At 53.3% G+C, this 18,717-nt stretch overlaps 4 protein-coding genes across 4 annotated transcripts; 2 read left to right on the top strand and 2 right to left on the bottom strand.

Moving 5' to 3' along the window:
• Nucleotides 1-1,913: 1,913 nt before the first annotated feature.
• On the top strand, nt 1,914-6,705 carry PG986_007843 (uncharacterized protein; the record flags this gene model as incomplete). Its single annotated transcript, XM_066844065.1, has 3 exons — nt 1,914-3,824; nt 3,868-6,250; nt 6,449-6,705. 3 exons carry the CDS (start codon nt 1,914-1,916, stop codon nt 6,703-6,705), a joined length of 4,551 nt encoding a protein of 1,516 aa, XP_066700177.1.
• A 784-nt stretch (nt 6,706-7,489) lies between these two features.
• PG986_007842 (C-1-tetrahydrofolate synthase cytoplasmic) lies at nt 7,490-10,498 on the bottom strand (the record flags this gene model as incomplete). The annotated part of the gene is made up of 3 exons (XM_066844064.1): nt 7,490-10,114; nt 10,183-10,220; nt 10,375-10,498. The coding sequence occupies 3 exons, from the start codon at nt 10,496-10,498 to the stop codon at nt 7,490-7,492; spliced, it is 2,787 nt and encodes a 928-aa protein (XP_066700176.1).
• Nucleotides 10,499-12,210: 1,712 nt separating this feature from the next.
• Nucleotides 12,211-13,381, top strand: PG986_007841 (translation initiation factor eIF3 subunit; the record flags this gene model as incomplete). Its single annotated transcript, XM_066844063.1, has 3 exons — nt 12,211-12,237; nt 12,311-12,814; nt 12,893-13,381. The coding sequence occupies 3 exons, from the start codon at nt 12,211-12,213 to the stop codon at nt 13,379-13,381; spliced, it is 1,020 nt and encodes a 339-aa protein (XP_066700175.1).
• Nucleotides 13,382-14,388: 1,007 nt separating this feature from the next.
• On the bottom strand, nt 14,389-17,981 carry PG986_007840 (uncharacterized protein; the record flags this gene model as incomplete). Its single annotated transcript, XM_066844062.1, has 4 exons — nt 14,389-14,520; nt 14,579-17,557; nt 17,634-17,792; nt 17,895-17,981. 4 exons carry the CDS (start codon nt 17,979-17,981, stop codon nt 14,389-14,391), a joined length of 3,357 nt encoding a protein of 1,118 aa, XP_066700174.1.
• Between the last annotated feature and the right edge of the window lie 736 nt (nt 17,982-18,717).

The raw sequence follows: 18,717 nt of genomic DNA, 5'->3' as shown, positions 1-18,717 counted from the left end.
CCATAAGAAAACATCACCATGACGGGCAGTAGTGGTGAAGAGGTTGTGCAGGAAGCCTTCTCCAGTGGCAACCTACTGCTCCATACAAGCTTTTCATAGGGTATTGCATATATTTAGATGATGGGCTTCGCGAAACAGCAGTGCCAAGATAGATCTTCTTAACGTAGGTGCTGATCGTTTCCGAACCGCGCCGATCAAGGAAACACAAGATGGTCTTGTATCATGGCGGCGATATACCAAGAAGCGCAATCGGCGTTGAAGGAAAAAGAATTATCATCCAATTAAATTGAAGTACATGTCACCAAGGCTGGGGCTGTATCGCATGTTACTGTCAACCCTTAAATCGGATAGAAATGTCCAGATTCCGCTCCCTTTCGAACACGCCTCGAATGGAGGTATGTTTGAGCTTCAGGGGCCAAACCTTAGGGAACAGGCCGAGTGTCTCCGCCGAGCGATCAGTGAACTACATACTCATGATACAACCATCTCTTTTGCCCCTGAAAAAGTTCCATTCAAAATACCGTGACTAGACCATTCAGCTGTAGTGGTGAATAGCCAACTGTACAGTACGGCCCTTGTGTCATCCGATGATGATACTAGCACGTCTCAGCCTGTCAGAAGCCAGCCGATGTCAAGCACATATCCTGCGCCATTGCCACAGCCAGCTATGAGTCTGTTCCTTGCGATGGCTGCAGCCTGCAGCTGAAAACTGGGCTGTGTTGCTCCCATGGTTTGCTCGAAGCTACATGATATATATTAACCAGATATCTATAGACTCTGCTTATTTATTTTTAATTAAACCTGCTGGTATGAGAGCAATTAGTTCTAAATGATTAAATATAAAATCAACAGATATACACGTTACACTGTATACTCCTAGGCTAGCCCTTATATGATAAACAATGTAATATTTCGAGCATAGCACCCGTGTGCTCGCCCCTTTACATAGGATGGCGAACTGTATCTTTGCTGTCCTTGCTAAGGTCTTCGCCCTCTATATCACTGCCGGCCATTGACAACGTCTGTTCCTTTTACATGCATGTACGACCAGTACGCTGGAATCCTTTAAACTGTCTTCTAAGTTTATACCCAGCAGACCGTCCATGCCCGTCTACCACCTTTGCGCTATTGCCCTTGCCGACTGGAACCCGTAGCATCAGAGTTCTTAGCTCTTCGCTTTCTTTACTCGCGCACCTGGTTTCTGGACATTTTTGTATAGCCTGGTCTGGTGGATATGGATATGGACATGTTTAAGTCTGCTAACACAGCAGACGGATTGAGGGGCATAGAGCACGTTAACAGGCTGTCGAGCACCAACGGGCAACATTTGGCGCTTGAGCGGCGGGCCAAGGAGTTAAGTTTGGCCAGCAAAACTCCACAGTAGTACCACTGGAGCGACAAAGGAGTCTCGCCTTACGCCCTCTCTCTCGCTCCCTCCCCCTCTACAGCATTTTGTATTACTTATATACCTATCTAACTTGTTCCGATCCGACCTGACACCCGACGGTTGTGCCGCCAGCAGTGTCAGGGTAACTAGGTAGGACTAAACTGACAGACTGCGACAAGACGAAGAACAGGCGCAGTAGCGACTGGAGAAGAAAGAAGGTGCAGCAAAAGGTGGGCCCGTAGATGATCCGTGCGTCGATTTGACCCCATTCTTTTTTGGGTAAGGCGTTCAATCAGCCCATAAGTCAATAGTTTTTGTCGCTCTACCTAGGTAAGTACCTTATGTCTCTATCGGAATTTTTGTCTGATCGCGACCGACATTTAATTGTCCCCCCAATCATCGGATTTCCTCCTCCCCAAAGAGCAACAGCGAGGGAGGGTCGAACCGAAGAACGAAGGTGTTCGTCGATAACCAATCTCCAACCCACGGGAAAGGACGAACGAGCTGCAGCTCCAATCCAGCAGCGATGACTTCGTTCAGTGCCAATGCGACGGCCGATCGCATCGCGCCTCCTGCAAGTACATCAGAAGTTGACTCCCCGCCTAGGCCTTTTCCCCTTCTAGACGTGAATGCGATGGATATTTCCGGCCTCAACCACGACGACGACCCCTTCTACGCGCCCCCCAACCAAGCCTCCCAGTCCCAATTGCCGCCTCTGCCGCAAAACTACGAATTGCCTTCGCCCCCGACTGTCAGCCCGCTATCCACTCCAGCCGTCACGGCTGTCCAGAGCACCAACGGAGACAATGCCGCGGAGCACGATTTGCCCAACCTCTCCGAATCCGCCCAAGCCGCGATGCCTCTGTCTGCGTCTGCGTCTGCGTCTGCGCCATTAAATCCCATGGCCGACTTCAGCTCCATTAAAGCAAACCTGGCCATGGGTCTGGAAAAACTCCAGACTACCGGCCTGCCTTCTGGCAGTAAGGACCGGGAACGTGCCGCAGTCGCAACCACCGACGACGACATTGCCTACAATGCCCGCTCTGCTTCTAACGCGCGTATGATTTCGCGGCACGCTTCCATTACTAGCGCTGATCCAAATGCTTTCATCCTTTCCATGCCTCAGGGCAACAACACCCAGCTGTCGGGCGACTACCCTACAGCCATTGCCCCTTCGGAGATTTCACTCCAGGCGTCCTTCACCCAAGAAAGCGATGCACTTACGGGCAGTGCCGACGTTGCTTCTGCAAGTGCCAGTGCCAGCCAGAAGTTGGAATCGTTTGCGAGAATCGAGTTTGCCGATAGCGTCTTTCAAATGACCACTTATGCCGTCATCATTGGCCGCGATCAAAGAGCTCTAGACCAGGCACGCAGGGATGAGTACCGCGAGGAAAGATATCGCCGTAGGGTCGAGGAGAACGAACGACAGGGCTTGCCACCGCCAACGCCACTTGGAAAGGACAGGGGGAAATTCAGTAAATCGTATGTCAGTGAAGAAGGTGGTATGCTGGGCCCGGAGTCGGATGGCGAAGACAATGGTAATCCGCGCGCCCGCCGACGCAGGCCCAGCTCGGCTGCCTCAGTACAGCAAGGTAACACAAACGACCAAGAAGAGATAGTAAAATCGAACCGCCAGTATGTGTCGCATACCGAAGGCGTTGCGGCTGTTGATCTGGGCACTGTCCAGCCTTCGCCGTCGCACATACCATTTGTTGGCATCCATTCACCGGGCCCGAATATCGCCATGAAAACCAAGGCAATTTCGAGGAATCACCTCAAAATCCAATTTAATGAGAAGAAGGGGGTCTTCGAGGCTGTATCCTTGCATAGGAATGGTTTCTTCTGCGATGATGTTTTCTACGGATCAGAACATGGACCTGTCACCATTCGCAGCGGCGATCGCTTCCAGATCAAAGATGTTGGGTTTCTTTTTGTGATCAATGGCGTTGAGCGAGGCAAGACAGGTGGCGAAGACTTGCACGAGGAGGAGGCGTCGAGTAAGCGATACTCTGTTGGAGGCAAGGAAATGAGCTTCGACTTCGAGCACTCGGATCACGAGAAGTTTCACGATACTAGCGATGAGCTTTCCGACTTGGGAGATATCTCGACTCCGCCGGCTGGATCAGACGACGCCGACGATGCTGACGACGTCGAGGATGCCGAAGATGCTGAAGATGCCGAGGAGGTTGAGGAGGCCGAGGATACCGCCATGGCTATGGAACCACCATCTGAACCACCCCTCGAACCTGCTGAGCCGGAGCCCCAGGTTATCCAGCCAGACCGGACGGGCGATGTGGTCATGCAATCTGCGGAGTCGGCCTTCGAAGACCACGACGAGGAAAGCATCGAGAGAAGATTGCAAACAGCTCTTTCAGCTGATCTTGATTTGGGGCTTGATACAGGTCTTGGTACTACTTTTGAGAATGCGGAGCTCGATGTAGGCGATGCAGGACTTGATACGAGCTACGACATGGATTTAGACCCGAGATTTGATAACGGGATACCCCCGGAGTACGCCGGATTGCCTATCCCCCAAACGGCGTGGTCCAGGGCGCCCCCCAAAGGATGGTATCATGTCCAAGAGAGAGCGGCGGCTGTTGAAGAAACAGATGCTCGAAGATGCAAAGAAGGTACAGCCGCAGGAGCCGTTGGGTGAGAAAATCAAACGACCGGTGGGGCGTCCCAGAAAGAATCCTTTGCCAGAGAATGGGGACAGACCGGAGAAGCGAAAGTATACCAAGCGAAAGAAGGAAGACGGGGAGGAAGGGTCCGATGCCGAGAAGCGAGCCAAGGAGAAGAAGGACAAGAAAGTACGACCAAAGTCACCCCCTCTGGAACTCAACAGAGAAGATTTCACCGATGAGCAGCTACAGAAGCCTAGCAAGAACTATGGTGTTCTTATTGATGAGGCTCTCACTGCAGGCCCGGTCGAAGGCCTGCATCTGAAGCAAATCTACAAGAGGATCACCGCCAAGTACCCCTGGTTCTATTTCCACGCAGAGACTAAAGGCTGGGAGAGCTCTGTTCGGCACAACCTGTTAGGCAACGATGCTTTCAAGAAAGACGACCAGACAGGACTGTGGTCCCGTGTGCCTGGAGTCGAACTCGACGCAGGGAAGAAACGAAAAGCCACTACTCCAGAACGCTCGCTTGGCCCGCCTTCGATGCAACCGCATCAAATGGCACACCAGCAACATTACTACCAGGGCTCTAACTACATGCAGCAGGGGGGTATGCACTACGCTCACGGTCTCCCCGGGCAAGGTTATGCGGGTGGCAATCAGCACCAGAATGGTTACCATACTTCCTCACACAATGCTCCCAATCCCGTGGTCCAGGGCACGACTACAGCGCATCAGTCTTACCCTGGGCAGTCCCATAACCATGCCCCAATCACAACAACCACTGCACCGAATCTGGCTATGGCAAGGCAGCCCGGTCCCCAGCAGCAGCAAGGGGCGTATAACTCCCCTTATGCAAGACCAACGCCTCCAGCGAATCCGCTGCCCAAGACAGAAAACACCAATTACAACCCGCAGACATCCCATATCCCTCCCGCTCCTGCAAACGCTACGTATACGACTCAGGTCAACCAAAACGCCACTTCTCTTGGTGCAAATGGGGCAAGTTCAAGAGTTCCATTGTCGGCTGAAGTGCAGAAAGTCATTGCAGACTGGAAGAAACAGATCTTGACTACTATTAGCAAGAGCACAGATGCAGCGAAGGCCGAACAGATTATTGACACGTCGATCAATCGTGCTCTTGGGATTCCTGCAGCAGCGACACTGCCTGGGTTCGAAGCAGTTGAGACGACCCTTGTCAATGCCGTGCAGGGTAAAATTAGGGATGCCCAAAACCAAGCACGAACTGCTGCGACTGCGGCTGCGACTGCTGCGCCGACCGCATCCGCGGCACCGGGGAGGCAACCCTCGCTTGCACCAGCAGCTTCTCCAGCTGCAGCGAAGGCGCCAACACCATCAGCCCCATCCTCCCTCGAGGCAACTATTCAAGCTAGAATCAAGGTGTTCCGGGTCCCGATTCTTGCCGCCTTCAGAAAGAGGACAGAGCATGCCGAAACCATTGTTGATACAGCGATCAAGCGCGCTCAAGGGCTACCTCATCAAGATATCATGCCGGGCTGGGAAGATGCCGATAGGTTGATCGTGGAGAACGTCCACAAGATCATAACCGAAGTGCGCAAGAACCACGGCCTTCATACCTCTGCTGTGTCTCCAAGCATACAACCTGCACGGTCTACCCAAGAAGGATCTGCTCACAAAATTCAGTCTGCGTCACCGGCGCCTCTACCTCCGGCCGTGACATCCGCGACTTCCGCAGGCCAAAGCTCGAGCAACCACAATGCGAACGCTCACCCTCCAGCAGCAACCCATACAAGCCCACCGCCCGTCGTGAATAATCCGTCAGCGCCTAGGCCAGCCATGCCACAAGTCAGCCGCCCGGGAATATCGGTTGCCCGACCTTCGAAGGTAGGAATTGCACGGCCGGGTGCTGTTTCAGTGGCACGCCCATCTTCAGCTCGGAGGGACTCGACACTGTCTACTCCGGTGCCGACATCCATGTCATCCGCACCTGCAACTACAAATACTCGTGTTTTGCCTAATATTTCGACTGTCACAAGTGCGGGGGCGACTGGGCCCGTCTCTACCGTGAGTTTCCCCGCGCCAGGTGCCCAGGCTGCTAGACCTACGCCCGCCCATGTCCCACAAAGCACTGCAAACACCCCCCGTGCTGGGCCACTCGTTGCCAGGCTTCAGTACTGGGAAGCCTTCGAGTCCCGCTCCGGCGCCAACGACAACTCCCAGCGCTGGAGCGATAGAAGCAATTACCGGCACGAAACGAACGGTAGACAGTGTTGACGGACCAGGCCATGGGGTTGCAGAACAGCGGGAACACAAAAGGCTCGCAACGTCACCATTGGAGACCTCTCAATCAGTTACTCAAGCCAATGTCCCGGCACGCCGTCCGTCCCCAGTCACACAAGCTCCTGCACCGCAAGCTTCAGTACCGCAAGCACATGTACTGCAAGCTCCGGCACCGCAGGCCCCGGCAAATCAGGCCCCGGTACCACAGGCCCCGGCACCGCAAGCCACAACACCAGCACCAGCGCAAGAGGCGACAGTCTCACCAGTACCAAAGTCTGCAACACCACCGCAAACCTCGGTATCACAACCTCTCGAGCCGGCACCAAAACCGACACCGGCACTAGAGGCAACGACCGCGCCAGTGCCAAAGTCCTCCACACCACCGCAGGCCCAAGTGTCGACTTCGGCTTCGCCGGCGACTTCGAGCCAAAATGATACCCCCAAGCCTTCGGTAGAGCAGCCCCGTCCAATACAGAGCCAGCCGACTCCGTCGTGAGACCTAGAGCATGCATCTCTGGCTACTGGGGAGATCAAAGGAGCTTTTACGGCATATATCGAGTGACGTGTTTTACTTAGCGCAGGAAAGCGGGAGAGAGTGGGAGTGGGAGGGCAAGAGAGTTTCAAAGAGAATCGTAGATATACCCCCAAGGAGCAAGCAGGAAGATAAGAGGAGGATGGATTGGCTTGCTTGCGAATATGATTTACAATGGCACCGTGTGGTACCATAACTACTTATGTATCTGACTTAGATGACCCTCACTTTATTATCTAGGAGCATCGAAAAACCGAGCGAATCTTTTTAAGGAACACAATGCAAAATTTGAAGTCTCACACACTGTCCCGCCCGCCTTACCCAAGTAGAGAATCATGTCATGAAAGAGCTGGTAGGCTGGTCTCCCACTTCATTTCTGGCTATACCGTGGCCAGCCTCTACGTGGTCTGTACTGCCGCCAAATTAATTTCCTGTTCGAATTAGGCCGCTCAACAGTATTCGTCTATCGGAACAAGAGCAAGTTATACGACTACTACGGAGTTCAATGGGGTTTAGTTTGTAATTCATCAATTATCTAGTAGCCGTTGAAGGTATCTCTCGCTCTAAGCCAAATTCCTGTTGCGCCCCCTTTCTATTCACTCATTCCTTGTTGAAGCTGCATTTGGGACGCCATATCCTCTTTTTTCATCTCTAGACCCAAGCTCTATTACCCCTGATCGGTAAGATCTAGAACAAGCCCTTCACTTCGCCATTCTCTACATCCACATCCACCTTCAGATATCCGGGTGCAGTAGGCAAGCCAGGGATTGTCTGAATATCTGCAGCAAGCGCGTACAGATACCCAGCACCGGCCGCCATACGCACGTCCCTAATAGGTACTTTGAAGCCGGTAGGGGCTCCCTTGAGGTCCGGATCGTGGCTGAGTGAATATTGCGTCTTGGCTACGCAGATGGGCAGGTTCCCAAATCCTTGCTTCGTGTAGGTATCCACCTTCTTCTGCGCCAGCTCCTCGAAGTTGACGCTCTCCGCACCGTACATATTCTGGCAGATAGACTCCATTCGGCTTTGCACAGTGCCGTCGAGGTCGTATAGGAACTTGAAGTCCTTCGGCTTCTCGCAAGCTGCGATGACACCCTTGGCAAGCTCAACGGCGCCCGCGCCACCTTGAGCCCAGTGGTCTGCAAGGATCGCGTCTTCGGCGCCAGCCTTGATCGCCTCCTCACGGATGACAGTGACCTCAGCATCGGTGTCCGTGGAAAACTTGTTGATAGCTACCACCACCGGAACACCATATGACTTGGCATTCTGGATGTGCTTAGCAAGGTTGATGCAGCCCTTGCGAAGGAGATCAACGTTCTCCTGCTTGTAAACGGGATCAAGGGGTGCCCCTGCCTTGATAGGGGGTCCATTGCCATGCACCTTCAGGGCTCTGACGGTTGCCACAATCACAACAGTATCGGGCACAAGACCGGAAGCACGACACTTGATGTTGAAGAATCGCTCACCGCCCATGGTGAAATCAAATCCGGCCTCGGTGACTGTAAAGCCAGTCTTGGCGTTGTGGTCTTCGTCTGGTTCGGTACCGGTGAGCTTGAGTGCCAGCCTGTCGGCAATGATGGAGCTGTTTCCGATGGAGATGTTGGCGAATGGTCCGGCATGGACAAAAACGGGTGTTCCTTCCAGAGTCTGCATAAGGTTTGGCTTGATGGCATCCTTCATCAATGTAGTCAACGCTCCACCGACGCCAATGTCGTCACAGGTAACCGGATCACCAGATCGTGAAGAAGCCACGACCATACGACCGAGACGCTCGCGCATGTCGGCCAAATCAGTGCTCATGGCAAGAATAGCCATACACTCACTGGCAACCGAGATATCGAATCCAGTCTCACGGGTCTGGCCTTTCTCGGTGGGCGCAGTGCCAATTGTGACGCCGCGGAGATGACGATCATTTACGTCTAGTACACGCTTCCATGTAATAGTCTCGGGATCGATGTCCAGTCGAGCAAAGCGACGGACCTCATCTTCGGTCAGCTCAGCGGGAGACGTTTTGTCAATACCCAGCTTCTTCAGGCGGCGGAACATGATGGGCGCAAATTCGCCTTGGGGCACCAATCTGTTGAACAGGGCGCGATCTTTCTGGGTGTTCTCGTGGAAAATGCGTGTGTCAATGGCGGCGGCCAACAGGTTGTTTGCTGCAGTGATGGCGTGGATGTCGCCTGTCAAATGCAGGTTGAACTCATCCATGGGTATGACTTGACTGTAACCACCACCAGCAGCACCACCCTTGATGCCGAACGTCGGCCCTTGACTGGGTTGCCTGACGTTCGCAAAGGTCAGACGACCCAGATGGGCACCAAGAGCCTGCGCGAGACCCATGGTCGTAGTAGACTTGCCCTCGCCGAGGGGAGTTGGTGTAATGCCCGTGACCACAACGTAACGGCCATTGCGACGGTGCGATAGTCGTTTTAATAAGCTAAGATCGACCTTGGCCTTGTATGAACCATAGGGCTCCAGCTCGTGACGAGCAATTCCGACCTCTTGCGCGACCAGGGTGATTTCCTTGGGGATTTGTGCCTTGGACACGTCGATATCGGAGGGGACCGGCGACTGGAGTTTCAAGGGCAACGGATCAATGCGCCTCTGCTTGAGTGTGTCGAACGACATGGTTGCCGAGTCCACCACGTTCTGCATAAGCATGGCAACTGTCATAGGTCCTACACCTCCAGGGACAGGGGTTATGGCGGAAGCAACTTGCGCCGCAGCCTCGAAGTCGACATCGCCCACAAGCCTCTGGCCAGATTTCCTGGTAGAGTCGGGAATGAAGTTGGTTCCAACATCGATAACGACAGCTCCCGGCTTGAGCCACTCCCCCTTGACGAAGTGGGGCTTGCCAATAGCCGCGACGACAATGTCTGCCAGCTTGACGTGATCTTGGATATTCTTGGTCTTGGAGTGGCACACGGTAACCGTGGCATCGGCGTTCTTGAGCAGATAGCTCACCGGGCTACCGACAATATCGCTGCGGCCCAAGACAACGGCATGCTTTCCTGCAATATCGACACCGGCTTCTTCAAGCAACACCATGACACCCTTGGGCGTGCAGGGAATGAAGTAGGGGTGGCCACCCTTCTTGGCAAGCTCACCGATGTTGGTGACACCAAATCCGTCGACATCTTTCTCATCTGCGACCGCCGACGTGATGCGGTATTCATCGATATGCTTGGGCACTGGGAGCTGGACCAGGATACCGTGGACTTCACCGTCATTGTTCAGGGCATGGAGCTTTGCGAGAAGCTCGGACTCGGTGATGGACTCGGGGAAATGCAGAAGCTCGCAGCTAATGTTGGCCTAGAGTCATACCATAGTCAATATGAGTAACACCAAAGATACATGGCGGCAACAAAAAGGAGACTCACCTCCTCGGCAGCCTTAAGCTTCATGCGAACATAAGTGGCTATGGCCAGTTAGTGTGCGTCCTCAATGGGTCGTGGCGCTTGTACGGTCGAACGGAAACACATTACGTACTAGAGTCCGATCGATCACCAACTGATGGTCCTTGCTGTTAGCCAATGTGCATGCGATCGCTGGGGGAGAGGATTGCAACGAACCTTGAATGATCTTGAGGCATGGCTTATACCTGGGGTTGTTCTCCTGCTTTTTGGCCACCTCGCCAGCCAGTCTCTCGCGAATCTTCTTCGCGATGGCGTTGCCATCAAGCTTCATGGCAGCCATGGTGGGGTAGGTCGAGGCCGAGGAGAAAAGTCGGCGGGGTACAGGGGAGTCAAAGGGTAGGGTCTGGGCCCGAGATGGCAGGGTTGTGGCGCTGCAGAGGGGGAGAGACTGCGTCCTACCATGCAATGACGGGCTGGCACGAGAAGAGGAAGAAGAAGAAGGCAAAGAAGTTGTTGTAGTTGGCAAACAATTGGGAGCGGACTGTGTGGAAAAAAGAGCACGAGAGTCATGAGATCGCTGGGTTGCCGGAAGAGGAAGCTGGTGCTGAAATTCGTGGGGTCGTCCGGAGTTAGGAGGGCCACTACTGCTGCTATGGGGAGGCGCGCCGTGAGTCGGAGTCGGAGCTTGCGCCGTCGAAAAAGTTTGTCGAGAGCCGCGCACGCGAACGGCTAGGCGTGGCCGCACCAGCATACGTGTGAATGCCGTGGCTGTTGCTGCTCCTGGAGACGGGCCATGACGAAGGCTAATCGATAGTGTCATGTCAGCTTAGGCGGCAAGGGGGAGGGGGTTTTTGCTTCAGCCTCAGCTTCTTCCAGTCTGGTGACTCAAACCCAAAGGATTTCTAATGTCCCAGAACTGCAGTTGCGTGGCTTGGCTGCTGCTGCTGCTGCTGCTGCTGCTGGGTGACTCAGCTGGCGAGGGCAATGCAATGTAGCTAAGGCGTGGGAGCCGAAGACGTGTTGGCGGGTGGCAGCAGTAGGGGAGAAAAGAGGGAAAAAAAAAAAAAAAAAAAAAAAAAAAAAAGCAAAGAGCGAGTGTTGTTATAACAGGACTCTGCGATTATCGCAGCAACGGTATGAGATCTAGACTTATGGCCAAGCTATCTAGCTGTGTCAGGAGTATGGCGAATCGTCAATTCATGTAGGTAGACATGCATTATTAGCACATAGATTGCTCGAGAGGCCACTTTGCCGGACGTTCATCGGCATCCTTTCCTAGCAACGGCACCATGTCTTTTTGGCCGGGTCTTGGATGAAACGAAACGAAACGAAACGAGAGCATGCACACGCATGCATACCGACAATGCAATACACCACTCCGGGATACGCTGCTGAGTCTTTACGCGGCAGCGGAGAATGTTGAAATAGCCGGAATCCATCGCCCTTCGCACCAGGTCGACTGTGTTTGGGTATGACTCAGGTAGGTGATCTACCGACTTATGGGCCTGAGGTTAGGATGGGATAGTGACGAGCATGGTGCCTGTGGCGGACATGTCGGGTGTTGTTGCTGCTGGTTCTAAGCTCAAAGCTCGAGGATATCCAGGTTGGAACATGAGTCTACGGTTTTCTGGCAAATCCTTCCTCCGCCTCTGCACCTCTGTGTGTGTGTGACTCAGATGAAGTAGAGAGGATCGAGGTATCTCCGTTGCAGGTGTTGTCTGCCTACGTGCTCTTTTTGTGCATGTAGTGCACGATACACGTTGGTTTTTAATAAAAGTAGCTGAGCCCACTTCCTCCATTGATGCCTGCCAAGTATCCGTCCTATTTTCCTACACCTGCACCTGCAGCCCGTTCTTCCCGCCCCCAAGCAAAATAAGCAAAAAAACCAAAAAAAAAAAAAAAAAAAAAAAAAACGCCGGTTGATTCTCGGCTGGCAACTTTTGCCCCGCACAACACTGAAGTTCAGTCGCTGCTTGTCTAGAAAACTCGCTGTCTACCCCACGACAACTGCCACCAGGAGATCATTCAATCCCCCAAATAAAAACCGCCAACATGAGACCTATATTGCTCTCAGGTCACGTACGTCACAATCGATCAACTTATGTCATGTCCTCTTCGTCGCTATGCGGGCGCTAACATGTTGCGATAACAGGAACGTGCCTTGACGCAGATCAAGTTCAACCGCGACGGCGACCTTCTCTTCTCCGTCGCCAAGGATCAGCATGTCTGTGCCTGGTTCAGCCACAATGGCGAGCGCCTGGGAACCTACAAGGGCCACCAGGGTGCCATCTGGACCGTCGACGTGAACCCAGACTCCACCATGATTGCCAGCGGCAGCGCCGACAACACCATCCGCCTCTGGGAGGTCAAGACCGGCCGCCTGCTCAAGACCTGGGAGTTCCCCACCGCCGTCAAGCGCGTCGAGTTCAACGAGGAGGGCACCCAGCTGCTGGGTGTCACCGAGAAGCGCATGGGTCACCTGGGTTCCATCGTCGTCCTCAACATCAACCCCGACATCGACGGCGAGCAGAGCGACGAGAAAGAGCTCACCATCGTCTGCGACGAGAGCAAGGCTACCGTTGCTGGCTGGAGCTACATGAACAAGTACATCATTGCTGGCCATGAGGACGGCAGCGTTAGCCAATATGACGCCAAGGTACGCACCCCTACCAGTGGACTTGACAGGCCAAAACCCTGTGTCGCATTACTTTACTGACAAAACACACCAACCTAGACTGGCGAGCAGCTGGAGAACCTCCCTATCCACGACCTCAACATGCAACTCACCGATCTCCAGTGGTCCAGCGACCGCACCTACTTCATCACCGCCTCCAAAGACAAGACGGCCAAGCTGGTCGCCGCCCGCGACCTGGAAGTGCTCAAGACCTACCCCTCCGACACGCCCCTCAACAGTGCCACCATGACCCCGAAGAAGGACTTTGTGATTCTGGGTGGTGGTCAAGCCGCCATGGATGTCACTACCACCGCCGCGCGACAGGGTAAATTCGAGGCTCGCTTCTACCACAAGATCTTCGAGGACGAGATTGGCCGTGTCCGTGGTCACTTCGGTCCCCTCAACACAGTCGCCGCCGACCCCACGGGCAAGAGCTATGCCAGTGGAGGTGAGGACGGCTACGTGCGCGTCCACCACTTCGACAAGGGATTCTTCGACTTCAGCTACGAGGTCGAGCGCGAGAGGCAGAGAGCCATGCAGAAGCAATAGGGCTGCTAGCTTCTCCTGGTTTTCTCATCTTACCCCGGTACTTCCCATCATCTCTCCCCTCGCACCTTTGCGCGCAAACCAAAGGCGAGGGGCAAACGACGAGGGAAATGGAACGGACGGGTTAGGCGTTGGTAGTCCTCTCTTGTATGTAACGTGGTGGTTCATCTTAATTGCATCTTGTCTGGCGTTAGGGGGAAAGGAACAAAATATAGTTTCTTTTGCTTTACTTGAGCAGGCGAATCGAAAGACAAAAATTGCGGGGTGCGAAGCAGCTGTTGGGACGGCCGTCTAGATAGACTATTAGATGGTAGTCAAGACATGACGATATACCTCACCAGAATTCGAGTCATGATCATCTGCAAATCCTACCGACAACGCCACCAGGCCGATATAAGTAGCCAGGCACGTTTTCTCTCCCTTGAGCGGGAAAACGTTAAGAATAACACAATTCAAGTCAAGTGCATAGTTTCTTAGTGAAAAGCTTCGTCGTTCGTAATGCAACTACCGTACATGAGTCTTTTTACCTGTATCGTTCCCAGGTCTGCTAGAGCAAGCAACAAAACCAACGCCGCCATTTGTGTCTATGTAAGTAACCCCGAGGAGGGGAACCGAGGAGGGGAACCGAGTCTGCCATACAGATGACCATCCAGCCCTTTTGCTTACAGGCCTGTCATCTAGTCTCATCATGCCGATGGCAAGCCCAATATTAGACAAACGGATCCCCTGTACGGAATCTGAAATGGTCACAATCTGGCGGCCAATGTCTGTCGGCGGCGTGAAACGAGAACTTTGATCAGAAACCACTTTAACGCCGTTTCATTCCCTTGCGGAAAGGAGAACAATCCATTCCCGGGGTCTTTTCCCAAGCCATTCAGCCGACCAAATGGTGAGGCTCAGGATAACTCTCATCAACAAATAACGCAAAACGCCAGTGAAATGTCTACACAGGATCCTCTTCCCATGAAACCCTTGAAATCGAAGAACTCGCTCCAAAGCAAGCAACAAGCTTATTTCTTCTTCCCCTTGCTCTTGCTCTTCGGGGCAGGAGCTGCTGACGGGGTAGATGCAACACTGGAAGCTCGGGATGAAGGCGCAGCCGAGCTGGCCTTGCTGCCTTTGACGTTGTCGAGCGCCTTATTCTGAAGGCTTGTTAGCATATTAGCCATCTAAGGGGGTGGATAAGAGTATAAATCATACCTTAACTCCATTCTTGGACTTCTTCTTCGCGGGTGCCATGCCGAGGATGCTGTCCTCATCGTTCTCTTCGTCCTCGGGCTCACGCTTGGACTTTCCGTTGACGCCGTTCTTGCTTGGCTGCACGTCCTCAAACTCCTTCACAACCGTGGTCAGGAGAGTAGTGCAACGTCGGCTGATCTCAACCGGTGTACGGCTGAGGAAGAACCAATCAAAGCGGAACAAGGGACTGTCGCGAATTTCGTCCCGGATACGATCATACAGATTCTCAGAATCAAGACCGAGCTTGTCAAGCATGACCAGTAGGAAACGATCTTCCTCTTCGGTGTAGACCTTCTTGTTCGTCGTCGAGACCGAATAGTTGACCTTCATTTGCTGCAATGGCACGCGGTATTGCTGCATCTTCTTTCGCAGCATGTTCCGCTGGTGCTGGGTCTTGCTACGTCGCTCTTCACCCGTCTCAATGACCTGCAGGTACTTGTTATAGTCGGCGACCTCGGTGTACCGCTGCCAGAAGACCTTGGCAAATGCCTTGATCTCCGCTGGCGACTTGCTGTCCACTTCATCCGCCATTTTCTCGTAGCTGGTCTTTCCGTACTTGGCAGATCCGTTAATGAATTGCTGGAAGTCACGCCTGTTCCAATCCCCAAAGCCTTGAGTCGACAGCTTGGCCTTCTCTTCTTGCTCCTCTTCGTTCAAGGGTGTGGCATCATCGATTTCCTGTTGCTCAAGGGCACGCTCAGCTTCACGCTCTTCGAGATTTGACTCGTCGCCATCCGCCAAGGGAACCTTGTAGCCGATCTCTTTTCGGTAGTAGGCTGTTTCGCGATCTTGAAGCTCACGCAGGCGGGAAGGGTAGAACTGGTAATCGTGGACGGGGACCTGCTTAGGAGCTCGGGGCGCCTTCGGCTTGGCCTCTGCTTTCCCGCTGTTTCCATAGATAGCTTGTCGGTAGAACTTGTCGATAGAATATGACTGTTCCTTGCGCTCACGCTTTGCTGGGTTAATCCAAGTCATGCCAATATCCTTCTTCTTCTCGCCTGCGGCGAAGTTTTCTCCATTCCATACATAAGCGGAACCAGATTCAGAAGAGAAATTTTGCAAGTCGTCGAGACCGAGGGATTCGAACTTGCTGTTCAGCTGTTTAGTACGCGTTTCGCCCTTGGCGAGGATTTGGTCAATGTCCTCGTCGTCGAGTTCTGAGCCCTTTGCGGCCATGCCAGTAGCACCCTTCGTCTGGAAAACATTTTCGGCGCCATGTTGAATCATGCTGAGCAACTCGTCCTTGGCAGCTGGGCCCTTGGTTCCTGGCTGAGCACGGCCCTGCTGAATGACCAGCTGGTCAAGTCGCAACTTCTGTGCTGCTCGTTCCAGCACTTTCTCCTCAATTGCATCCTCTGTAACAAAGCGATAAACAACGACTTGCTTGGTCTGACCGATACGATGGGCCCGATCCATGGCTTGAAGATCTGCCTGGGGGTTCCAGTCGCTGTCATACAAAATAACGATATCAGCGCTTGTCAAGTTGATACCCAATCCTCCCGCACGAGTGGTGAGCAGGAAGATGAACTTTTCAGAACCGGGCTTGTTGTACTCGTCAATGGCGGCAATACGATCTTCGTGGGCAGTTCCACCATCGATACGGCAGTACTTGTATTCTCTGAATACACAGTAATCTTCCAAGATGTCCAACAGACGGCTCATTTGGGAGAAGATGAGAACTCGGCTTCCCTGCTTCTGGAGACGTCCAAGCAGCTTGTCCATGAGCGCCATCTTGCCAGAGTTGAAGACCAGATGCTCGTCGGTCGTGTAAGGTGGGCCGGGCTCGGCACCCTCAAACAGGTATGGGTGGTTGCAGCATTTCCTGAGTTGCATGACAATGTTGAGAAGACGAGTCTTGGATTCTCGCTTGCCGCCGGCGCCGTTTACAGCATCAATATCCTTTTCGAGGATCTTCTGATACCATTTGATCTGCATATCCGACATTCCAATATACAGGTTGACCTCTTTCTTCGGTAGAAGACTCTTCTCAACATCGGCCTTGACGCGGCGAAGCAAGAACGGCCGAAGTACTCGATGGAGTTGCTGTACAACGGTGTCCTGGTCTTGGTCCTGACCGGAAAACCACTGGTCGAAAGCCTCCGCATCTCCAAAGACATCGGGTAGAAGGAAATTGAGGAGGGCCCAAAGTTCGTGAAGGTTGTTCTGGAGCGGCGTTCCTGTGATAAGCAGTCTATTGCGCGAGTTGAACATGCGGATGACCTGTGAGAGTGACGACTCCTCGTTCTTGATACGATGCGCTTCATCAATAATGATGTACTCCCAGGCGAACTTCTTCAGATGCGACTTTTCTCGGAGGATCATCTCGTAGCTAGTAATGCAGACGTCGAACTTCTCGTCCACAAGGCGCTCGTTGATCAGGGTGTGCCGCTCCTCCTTAGCACCTTGAAGAACTAAGACATTAACCTCGGGAGTCCACCTCTCGAATTCTCTCTTCCAGTTGTCCAGAGTAGACTTGGGCACAATGACCAGGTGGGGACCCTTGATATCCATAATATGTCGTAGGTATCCCAGAAACGAGATGGTCTGTAGGGTCTTTCCGAGGCCCATTTCGTCGGCCAAGATACCCGAGATACCGTTTTCGTGCAAAGAGATCATCCAGTTGAGACCGGCTACCTGATAGTCTCTCATGGTACCTTGGATGAATGTCGGCGACTCGCGGAAGACCGTCTCGGCTGAACCACCATGGCGCTCGTCCTTAAGGAGCTCAGCATCCTCCTCGGCTTCTGTGCGGCGGACGCGGCCCGTAGCCGCACCGCCTTGTCTGGAACCTTTCTTCTTGGATTTCTCGCTTTCCTCGTTCTGTCTGTCAATCTCGACCATGATATCGCGAATCTTGGGGTTCGGATTCGTCTCAATGAAATGGCGGAAAAGGTCGGTCAAACCTAGTAAGTAGCGGAATCGACGGATGCTATCATCTTCCTGTAGTGGGTTGAAATCAGCCAAAAGAACCAACCAGTTTTCCTTCCCTATCTCGGGCAATTAAATGGGTGTTTACCTTTGACTCGCCTAAAGCATCATGCTTCTTTCCGAATATGCTTCTGCGCAGCTGGTTTGCCTCTGATCTCTTCTTGCGGCCGTCGACAGGGTCGCCAGCAACACTGCTCGCAGTCGTGTTGGGGTTCGTGTCTGAATCGTCGAAGGACTCGTCAACCTCCTAGATTGCTCGTGGTTAGCATAAGTGGTCGCCCGCGCAAGCTCTATGTTCTCTGCAGGAATCCAAGGCGAGGAAATGGGTGGAAGCGAATATGGCACGTACCATTGCGTCGCCACGAGACACAGGCTCGGGAGCGTCCGACATGGACGCGTCAGTGTCGACGGCGCCGGGCCTCGAGCGGGGAGCCATGATGTGAGCTGTCGCTGTCCCGCCTCGGAATGGGTAGAGGTGGTGAAGGTAGGAGTTATAGCCGTAATTGGCAAGCACTCAACGCGACCCGACGCGGTTTAAGAGGTCGCGACGCGCTCCAGAAATGGCGCCAGTCTGGTGGCGGGAGGGGATGATGTGTGCGTTTGCAAAGGAGCGATGAGGTAGGATGGGTGAGGAGCTGTTGACCAAAAATCCCAGACGCGTTGGAATGGGGAATGCGAGGAGGGAGAGTAAGGTGGAAAGTAAGTAAAGCACGGCACTTAGGTCCAGGAAAAGATTGGCCGGCGTTTATAGTGGGGCAGGTCGATGAGAGTGACAGCAAGCACCTCCTACCCTCCGTCCAGTTTGCCAGTCCACCCCACGTATACAAAGGCAAGATATGGGGCAGCTTCTGAGCACGCCTTGGCGGCACTGCATATCCATTGGCCATCAAAGAGGTCGTTCACTTTCGATGAAGAAAATCACTTCATATCTACGATGGCCTCCGTGGACTTATACTGTTATCCTCTCGGCGCCTCGGTATACTGTCACAGCTTCTAACCGCTCCTCTCACTGGTTGCTTGGCTGCTTAAGAATTAGAATAGCCATAACTTCGCTTGGCTTCACTAGTCCGTTCTTCCCCTTGCATTTGTCTAGATACGAGAAACGGCAGCTGTTGCTGAGGTTGGTCTTGGGACCCCCGGATAGTGTGCATGGATCATTCCCACTCATAGCT

The sequence above is a fragment of the Apiospora aurea genome (assembly GCF_038362705.1).
Source record: "Apiospora aurea strain CBS 24483 chromosome Unknown utg000005l_segment0_segment0, whole genome shotgun sequence".
NCBI lineage: Eukaryota > Fungi > Ascomycota > Sordariomycetes > Amphisphaeriales > Apiosporaceae > Apiospora > Apiospora aurea.
The sequence above is the reverse complement of the archived record's forward strand: the minus strand, read 5'-3'. Positions and strand labels throughout refer to the sequence as shown.